Here is a 10026-nt window from a genome sequence, read left to right on the forward strand (position 1 = left end):
CAAGAAAAGACTACCAAGCATCTTAAACAAACCCCTGGTACCTCTCCCCTCAGACCATCCCTCCATTTGAATTCCCCAAGCCCCCCAGCTCTCCGAACCTTGTGACCTTCCTGACACAGCAGGGTTTGGTCATTGGCTCCCCTTGCAGCAGGACTGCCCCTACAGAGCCCAGAGACCCAGGACAGCTAACTCCTACACAGGTCACCCAGCCTGCCCACTGCATCCACAGACTGAATGATGATACCAAGGGCTTTGGAAGGTTAGATTGTTGTTTTCTATTTATGTTTAACATGCTGATGCTCCATATCCAGGAGGAATTATTTGCCTACAGATACAGGATAGAGTGGTGTGCGGTACAGTAACTACATATACAACACAAATAATAAAATACCTTAAATACAAATAAAATAGGAAAAGTAAATAATTTAATTTAAACAAGGTGTTGCTGAATGTTGTTGAAAGTGATTTCTTTCTTCATGTCACTTTCCTTCCTTTCATGTTTTCTGCTCTGTGTCTCTGTCTCCTGTCCTCTTTGGTGCAGGTCTCAGAGCGCTGGTCGTCTGTCCGACATGCTGCTGATGGCTGCATTTGGACCAGGAGGACTTGTGGGTGACCGAGGTAGCACAGAGAACCTGACCTCTGAAAAAGCCATAGACATAACAGGTAGGCATGGATTGGGATTTCAGTTCATTTATGTGGCCCATTCCAACTCGTAAAAGGTTACTTCAGGATTGTGTGAATGTTAAAAACTACTCCTAAACTGACATAACAGTGAATTACAGCAGCAGTCAGTTTTAAAATAACAACTGTTTCTAATATTTGTTATTCCAGATATCAGTGTGGCAATAACATATTGCAAGTGGATAGAATTTGATACATTGCTATTCCAATTAATTATTTTAATTTTGTAATTTACAGGTCTATCACTTTCCGGTGTATTTTGGAAAATGAAAATGGTCAATGATATATACAGCCCTGATATTCAGGGTTGTCCTTCAATCACATTTTTTTTCTTCCCTCTAGTGCCCTCCGGCGGTGAGGGAGGCCTTGCACCTGGCTCCAGCAGCCCAGCACAGGTGGTTTTCACTGTGGGCTCTCCTCCCAGTGGCAGCACCCCACCTCATACCTCCAGACAGAGGAAATACTCAGGTAGCACATTAATTAAAAGCAATTTGTCGCCACATCTCTTCTGCAGCAGGTGGGAATCAAATTCCACAGCAGCATTACTATTATGCTCTGCACGTCATACAACACAGAGCAGTGGGAGGCTATTACTTTGATGTGGAAACTTAATTAAATGTCATGGAGATAAGCATAAAAGGTTGATTTTCCGCTAGCCAAGATTAAAATTAACCAAACTGCGGAGAGATATAGTTACATTAAGGGAGTAATAACCCAAATAACCGTTTTTCCGAACACACAGTTTTCCAATGGGCACTTGGAGTGTTTATAAAAAGAAAAATGTATGTAGCTGCTGGCTGATGTTGATCATTAACTGGAACGCATCTCCACTCAACACAGTACTTAGCGAATGTGCGAATGCCAAGTTGGTAGAAATGTTACCCACACACTCAAAGTGTTTATCAACTTGTTCGTGTAGATTTAGCTATTTATTGTAATAAACAATAAATATAAAATTTAACAAAAAAATTTCCATCTCCTTTCACTCCAACTTTCAGGCTCCTTCACTGCAGTCAGCCCTGCAGGCTCCTTCACAAGTCGCTACCCCCAGATAGGCCCCTATGTGGATGGCTTTGAGGCTCCTTCCAGTCCACGCTACAGTTTCACTGATCCTATCACAGCCAACATGGGCGGTCATGTAACCTTCGAGGCTCCTGAGCTGCCTGAGGAGACACTGATGGAGGTGAGAAACAGATTTTATACACAGCTCTGGGAAATGGCAAAAAAAGGAGTCACCCCTTTTATCCTGTGTATTCTGTGTATGTATGGAGCAGTTACCGCTTTTAAAAATAGAACGGAGCAGAGTGTAATTGAAGTGTCTTTAGCTCAAGTCATTGTAGCTTAATAGCCTACGGTGGAATCTGAGGATAGAATAATGAAATTCATGGAATGACCTGTCTCCTGTTAATGCTTGTGCTGTTTTCACCAATGCAGACTGAATGCCGAATCACATTGTGGTGTCCCACTAACACATCTCTCTTTCCGTCTTTCTCTGTCGGAGTGCAGCAAGAGCATACAGACACAGTGCAAAGCCTGCGTTTCACGTTGGATTTCGCCCGCTGTCTGATGGAGGTGGCTGGAGCCCGTGGGGCTGCGGTGCTTGGGGAGCTGGCGGAGCTGGGGGACATTTCTCATCCCTCACTCCTTCAGCAGCAGAGCCTTGTAGCAGATCAGATAAGCTCACTGAGCCGAGAGTGGAGGTAAGGCCAAATCAACTATGGCTGTAAGTCTTTGTTGATGGCAATGATTATGTTGTTTGGATAGAAAACTTTTTCAGCATGGCTCTCCTGCATGTGCACCATGTTTGGTGAAACATGTATAAAAAAATGTTGGCACAAAATGGCGAATAAGCAATAAGATCTGTACTTTCATCGCATATTTACATGATAGTATTTAAGTCAAGGGAGTTTTGACTGTCAAAATTTCTGCTGCTTCCACCAGAGACAAAGATATCCATATACAATAAAAAATGAAGTGGTTGCAGAGAAAACTGCGGATGAAAGTTTTTCAGCTGAATCTTCTTAACTGTGGCATGTTGGAAAACAAATGGCATGTCTCTGAGTGATCATGACAGTTGGTCAGAGATTGCATCTGCACCCTACATTCATGTTTTCTCACTTTTGATTGTCTGTGACTGTTTTGATGCATAATTGCTCATACATTTGTTAGGTGAGTTTATCATTGCACTAACTTTCATAATTGAATGGCAACATTGTATTCTTATTTCATTTCTCATTTGTCAATTTATAATTTGAGTTTTAAGTACTGTGTATGTATTTGTGTGTGTGATTTTCTTCTCAGCCATGCAGAACAGCTAGTTCTCTACCTTAAGACTGCAGAACTCTTGTCCACTGCCTTACACACAGCCATGGAGCGAGTTCAACAGGGCAAACTCTACCCATCTGCTACAGTTAAACAAGGTATAAGCAAGTTCTTTTTGTAATTTGGGGGGGGTATCTAAGTTGTATATTAAAACAAAATGAAAAACATTTTTACAGAATGATTGTCTTGGTAGTATAATAAATTACATCTTTTCATATACCCTGTCCATATACAGTTGTGAAGAGGCTAAATGAGCTGTACAAGACCAGTGTGGCATCCTGTCGCTCACTCAGCACCCGTCTGGAGCGCTTCTTTTCAAGGAAGCACCGTCTAATGGACCAAATCACCTCCATCACAGCTGAGCGGTTGCTGTTCAGCCACACCGTGCAGATGGTAAGTCCAGAGGAAACATTAGACACTTGGGAGGCAGAGAAGGAGACAAGGGATATTGACCAAAAGGACAGCATAATCAATCAGATACTATGTCTGTGCGCATCCAGTAAAAAATAGATGCTAGCATTGTTTCAAACTTGTATGAATGGCGAAAATATCCCTCCCATCTATTAAAGGTACTGTAGAATACTCATTTTCAGGTTCATAATTGTATTTAGGGTTTCTACTAGAAAACGTTTAAATGCTTTAATGTTTAATAAAACACATTATTTTTCTCATACTGTCCGTTGCTTCAACACCTCTTTTCATCCTTTGTCTTAACACTCTGTTTTGGCTCCTGTATCTTTAAAGCCCCCCCTCCTTACTTTATAATTTTATTCACTGGTTTTGGTGAAACTGGATCAGAGTTGATAGAGAAAATATTGTCTGGTTGTCCCTCTTATGTCTTCCAGCTGCTCTGCCTCCACTTTTGGTGATTTACAGAGTTTATATGCTACCAGTTACTTAAGTCGCTAACTACTTCTATGAGCAGCTGCTGCTAGCTACTCAGTTAGCTGTGCAGCTAGCCGTGCTATTGCTGATTCTGCCCTGATTGGAAGCTTGGTGCTCCAGGATTGTGTTGGTGTTTACACCTCTAACAATTGTACAGAAACTTTGAGCCGCTGGTTCAGAGCAAGCTGATAACAGCAGCTACCGTTAGTGGTAGCTAGCGGTTACTGTGGCGTTAGCATCTGTTCATCATGAAACTTCATAAATCACAGAGTTAAGGCAGAGCAGCCAGAGGACATCAGAGGGAAAACCAGTTCCTTCATAACTGCAGAAGCATTTTCTGAGACATACTGAATAACCTCCAGCACTATCTCAATAAGCTCGTATGACCCATAGACTGTATATAAGGGGACATAGTCATCGTGACGCCAGCCGTTGGTTTGTGGACTGCCGTTTTGAAGCCTCGAGTTTGGCCGATAGGGCGCTGCCATGTTGAATTTTTGCAACCAGCGGCACCAGACGTGATCATATTTGGATGAGACGGTGGAGCTAAAAGCCATGTGCAGAGCTAGCTAGCTTGCTTAGCTAGGTGCATCTGTAATTCACGTTAACTGTCATTTTAACAGGGCTGACAGTTTTGTCTATTGAACAACAGTCTTAAAACTAAATGTACTCACTAGAGAAGGTGAACAACCAACTCCTAATAAGCTTTTTCAACGGCGCTGGTTAAATTTATACAGAGCTGTGGGTGCGAGTCACTCTAGCCTGATTGACAGGTCACCATGGTAACGACTTGTCAATCATATCCCGCCCTGAAGCATACTCTGCTTTATGGTCTATTTTCCTCTAAATGGGACCATAATTTACTAAATGAATATCAGGTTGTATTGAAGAAGTTTTTTTTCACAGAACTGAGGCTTACTGCATGTTTATAGATATTTCACTCAAGACTAAAATCAAACTTTTTACTTGAGCCTCATGGTGTCGTCTCAGGTTCAGGCTGCTGCGCTGGACGAGATGTTCCATCAAGGGGAAGCATCAGCCCTGCGTTATCATAAAGCTCTCCTGCTGATGGAGGGCCTGTCTCTGCTGCTCACCGAACAGGAGGACATCCTCCGTGTTAGCAAATGTAAGTATGTCTGTCAGCTCATCTCATAAAAGAAGGGATGTATCCACTCAGCACCAGCAAGTCCCACCTAGTTTGGTGTACGGTATTCCCACATCTGAAAATAATCTTTTGTGATTATTATTAAATTTTGAAAAAAATTTGCCATTTAAATTTCTCCATAATTGAGTATGTTCCATCTATACATAAACGTTAATGAGCTATGAGCTAATGCACAGACCTAACCTGCACACCTTTGGACGAGAAACCATAGAACCTGGAAGAAACCCATGCTAACACGGTGTGAACATGACCTGTTACGCTTACCCATCCACTGTCTTTTTTTCTTTTCTTTTCTCATTGTGTCTGCAGGTAAGGAGTGTATTGAACGCCGTCTCACAGCTTTGCAGTCAGGACTCTGTGTTTGAGAGTCCTTTGCTGCTTCTTGGAGTGTGGATATGATGTCACTCAATTGCACCCTGCACATTACCAAGGAACCAAATATCTTCCCACATCTCATGGTTTTCACTTAGCAATGCTTTAGTTTTCACAAGAAACCCACAAGGCCTCAGTCTTTGCCGTACCTTCAGGGTTTGTGCTCTCTAAATAGCTTGCTATTCGTCTCAAGTTTTGGACAGTGGAAGTGACTTCCCCAATGCTAAACTTGTACCAGTGTTGTACACGAAGCACTTGTGCTGTGAAAGAATGTCTGCTCTCTCGCCTATGTGAGAGGACTTTGCTCCTGGCACTGAACATGGTATTTTATATGCCAAGAAGAAGATTCCCCTCACAAGGAGTAACACATGCAGGAGCAATTATTGCCAAGTAGTCACATATAATACTTATCTGAACATAAGTAGATAGCATTTTAGGATGGACAAATATACACATTATGAATTTGCAATCTACAAAGTTTGTAGACAAAAAAGTTATCTTTTACCAAGATCAGTTGCTGGTGTGAGATCTACACACAGTAAGGACAAGTGGTGATGAACACATGGAATGGCCAAGTATCATTCTCATCAAATGTATGTTTCTCTTATACCCTTTGTTTGCTTTCCTGTGTTTATTTCTGTTCTTTGTTTTTTAAATCTAATTGTTACTTGCTTGCTGAAGGGAAGGTGGTGGCTGGAAGTGCATACATGCACTATTACACAACTGTTGCCAAATTGACTTATTTGTTATTTTTGTTGCTGTATTATGCTTTATTTTAGATTCACTGTAGGTAAGTAAACTGATTTGGAGGAGACAAATCCCAGTGTTTGATACTTTACAGATTCTATAGTTGCTTAATGTCAAAGGCCACATCCCATTATTGAAACAATGATGTAATCGTGATTTTGTTTTGTAAGTGGTGGCAGGGATTAAAACCAACAGGAAGAAAATGGGTCCAAAAAAACATTCACTACCCCACTGTTACATGCAGAATATAGCGTTCAATTGAAGTGGTCTGTTAGCATCCCTTATCACAATCATGTTAAAGATGCTGTGATAACCTGGGATGTATTCTTCAGGTATACAGGAGCTTAGGTGCTGCCGTTGCTGGAAATTTCTTTACACGATTCCATATTCTGTCATATTTTATCAATCATTTGTGCCGGAGTTTAGCAAGTATAAACAAATTTGAATGTAGGGCTAACAGAAGATAGACAGCTTTAATATTAGCCAATTGTTCGATAACTCCAATTTAGATCTATCCCGGGGCGAAAGTCTGATTGTTTTTGCACTGTTGAAGTACTGTATAGAACGATCTTGAGTGGTGCGTGCTAAACATGTCCAGTTTTTGTGGATACCTAGACAGATTTGCTTATTTAGAGACTTCCACACTTTTATTGCTATTTTTGTTTTAGGCCCTGTCAGATGGTAATGTGTGTTAGATGTGAGGATGTTGACTTAAGTGATCATATAAGCTATGAAACCTTAGAGAGATTACTTTTAGAAGGAAAAGGAAAAGCCAAATGGCTTTACACTGAAAAATAATTTGCATCGATTGTGTTGTGTTCTGTTTCAGAGTAGTCGGTGTGTGTGATGATTGTGTTTGACTTTGAATAGGGTTCTTGTTTTGTGCATTTTGCCTGAAATATTTGTGTATTGTTAATATTGACTTTAGCCATACATCCCAACAGGATACCTTCACTCTCCTAAATTTTGGGCTACTGGGTAGGGTCAACTTCTACTACGGTTGCTTTCAAAGAGAAGTTTGCGTGTGTGAGTGATGTTGATTGATGAATGGTGGACAGTGGGATTTGCTCTCTGGATGTTGCTGGCTCTGAGTAGGATCCCAGTTTGCCATATGAAACTAAATCATCCACTGAAACCAAGGGTTCCTCTGGTGCAACTCACTGCCTGGCCCAGTACTACTTTCTTTACCCTGCGGTGTATAGTCCTCTTTTTAAGTTAATTAAGATGGTGACAGTGCATATTTTAGAATAAATTGAGGATGTCTGGTCAGGGCTGAAGGTAGTTAACGCTGAGATTATGAAGCCAATATAGTAGCACTGTCAGCAGGACTGGAGCAAAGGTTTTTCTCAGTGAAGATTTCTCTAAATATACATTAAGTGTATTTGCTTTGTGGCCTTTTGTATTTTATCAGAGAACTTTATCTGAAATGTTCATAGATATTAATCCACCAAGAGCATTCTGCATTTGTTTGTTATACATTCCTTATATCAACTCATCCACAGGCTCTCTGGTCTTGTTTGTCTCAAAAGATAGTTAGTAGAAGGTGATGACATCTGACCTTTATACAACTGATGCATGTGTCACTTTTCATTGTTCCCTACAATCATTGCTATCGGCCATCCTAATGATGATTATCTTGGGTAGTAGTGAAATGCACCATCAAGATAGTCTGTGCAGCAGTTGGAAAAAAAAAATAAGAGTATAATGATAGAGCAAGTTGGGGTAGGAAGTGTGGACATAGTGCCCTACATCAAGCACGTATCCACTCTACTTAACTGAAGTGACCTTGAGTGCAATACCGACTCCCTACCAGCTCCAGGGCTTTGGTTCACATAAAGATAAAATGAAGTGTAACCTTCATGAAGATTCGGCTGTGTGCACTCCCATGATAGATTGATTTGGATTATTATGTTTATATGTTTTTAACAGACCTGAATGTTTTTCATTTTGTGCTTTTACTTTATTAATTCTGTATTACCTGTAAATATTGTAAATTAAGTTATTGTTGTTATTCTGTATATGATGCTACAGGCATGGAGAGGACTGTACCATACCACCTCTACATTTCCAAAGAGTAGGCCTTCTGCTGATCTTCCATATTGTCTCTTACTGTTGCAAAAGCATTTTAATGTTGTCATATCTATGACAGACACACAAACTCAGTGCCCCTGTGTGTGATGTAACCTTTACTGTTTGAGAGTTGCAACATGAATAAAGTGATAAGGAATGGTAATTTGTTTTAGGATTATGTGAGTTTCATCTGCTGTCATTCAGATTACAATTTAACAACTGCCAATAATTGTTTTCCTCAGTAATCCCCATAGCTAGGCAGGTAGGGCTACTTTCCTGCTGCTGACCTACCTGCTGCTAAGACCAATTAAAGTGGATAGCTGGGACTTTTTTTTGTCTTTTTTTTTTTTACATTAAGTCTATTTAAAGGAACATACTGCCAACTGTTTAGGCAATGTTCACCACAAGTCACATGGGTTTTTTTAGGCTTCCTCACATTCCATGAAGCCTCTGATTTCTTCTAATTTAGTTTTTCCTCTTCCTCTTTAACACATTACATGTTAAACAATAAGATAACTGTTTTTTTTTTTTTTTTTGTGAGCTCCTTAAGTGTAATGTCCATTTTGCTCTTGAATTGTCATTTTTTATTTTATTTTACTTTTTTAACATAAATCCTTTTAAAATTGGTACACATAATTTCCCAACTCCAATTAAGATTAATACAAAAGCATGCTGCCTCCACCAATCAAATAGCTCTGTTTAAATGGCCAACACAGACCCGCTGCCAATCGTAACCAAGGAGGCGGACTTTGAGCAGCTTACCTGAGGGCTTTAACTCAGGGCAAAAAATAGGACAAGCGGTTGTCATGACAACTTTGTGTATGAGTGCATGTCAAACGAGTGCGAGAGTGTTTGAGTTGTTTACGTGCTAAACCGACTTTAGCTAACTTAGCTTGCTATTCTCGGATAACAATGTAGTTTGAACTGTTTACACTGGAATATAATGGTAAGAGAAAACAGAAGTTAGTGAATGGTGCTTGTTTCTTCGCGGTCCGGTTAGTTCGTGCGGAAACAAGTCGCCGCCTTGCTAGCAGAGAAGGCTAGAATGGCTCGCTAGCCGACTGAGCCAAAGCAATGTCAAGTTATAACCTTCCCCCGGTGCGGCATTTGCCACAGTGGACCCGGCTCGGGCGCCTCGGGAAGCCCCGCTCTCCACGGCGCTTACCGGCGAACCAGCTGCAGCCGCTGCCTGTTGTGCCGCCTGTGGACAGAGGAGTGGAGAGAGCAGAGCTGTCCTGTCACAGCGACATGGACCCCCGCGTCGTGTCGATGCAGAGAGATATCGAGTTCCTTCAGAAGCAACACAAGGAAACTCTTGAGAAGCTCCATGCGGAGATAGAGTATCTCAGGCGGGAGAATAAAGGTGAAGAAACCAGTGTGAGAAGGAAAAAATGTCAGAGAATGAATGTGTAACGTTGTAAGAGCTCACTTAAATACATAATTTGGGATCAGCATAAATTATTATTTGTTTCCAATGAAACTAGAGACCAGTAAAATTGTTTATGCTAATTTGCTGGGTTAGTCACAAAATTAGAACGTTAAGTTACCATGCTAATATCAGAAGAGTAAGTAGACCTGTGGTATAGCTATAAAATTGTAAACCACTTTTCAAAACTATAGTTTCAAAGTGGCAAACAAAAAGGAGAGAGGGGAGAAAAGACAAAAATACAATAGACACACTTTCTAAAGTTGTAAAACTGAGTTTTAAGGTGCTTTTAAATAATATACTCGGATTTGGCCTCTCTGAGAGGAGCAAAGCAAAACATCAACAGCAAGCCTAGTGA

General features: G+C 40.8%; 2 protein-coding genes across 3 annotated transcripts in view; both read left to right on the forward strand.

Annotated features, from left to right (window-relative positions):
- The window catches only part of ulk1b (unc-51 like autophagy activating kinase 1), a 28503-nt gene extending 20098 nt beyond the window's left edge, over positions 1 to 8405 (forward strand). For both annotated transcript variants that reach the window (XM_038733647.1, XM_038733648.1), the window contains exons 19-27: positions 54 to 259; positions 542 to 663; positions 1024 to 1149; positions 1680 to 1864; positions 2188 to 2381; positions 2983 to 3101; positions 3239 to 3396; positions 4879 to 5014; positions 5363 to 8405. In XM_038733647.1, the coding sequence (XP_038589575.1) occupies positions 54 to 259; positions 542 to 663; positions 1024 to 1149; positions 1680 to 1864; positions 2188 to 2381; positions 2983 to 3101; positions 3239 to 3396; positions 4879 to 5014; positions 5363 to 5418 (1302 nt within the window). In that variant the 3' untranslated portion in view covers positions 5419 to 8405. The remainder of the gene's footprint in view (positions 1 to 53; positions 260 to 541; positions 664 to 1023; positions 1150 to 1679; positions 1865 to 2187; positions 2382 to 2982; positions 3102 to 3238; positions 3397 to 4878; positions 5015 to 5362) is intronic.
- A 648-nt stretch (positions 8406 to 9053) lies between these two features.
- The window catches only part of si:ch211-222n4.2 (uncharacterized protein LOC101885505 homolog), a 6490-nt gene continuing 5517 nt past the window's right edge, over positions 9054 to 10026 (forward strand). The window contains exon 1 of the mRNA XM_038734613.1: positions 9054 to 9605. Within this exon, the coding sequence (XP_038590541.1) occupies positions 9317 to 9605 (289 nt within the window). The 5' untranslated portion in view covers positions 9054 to 9316. The remainder of the gene's footprint in view (positions 9606 to 10026) is intronic.

This window comes from Micropterus salmoides, unplaced genomic scaffold (assembly GCF_014851395.1).
Source record: "Micropterus salmoides isolate LMB-PRFRI ecotype aquatic unplaced genomic scaffold, ASM1485139v1 Ms_hic_scaffold_20, whole genome shotgun sequence".
Taxonomy (NCBI): Eukaryota; Metazoa; Chordata; class Actinopteri; order Centrarchiformes; family Centrarchidae; genus Micropterus; species Micropterus salmoides.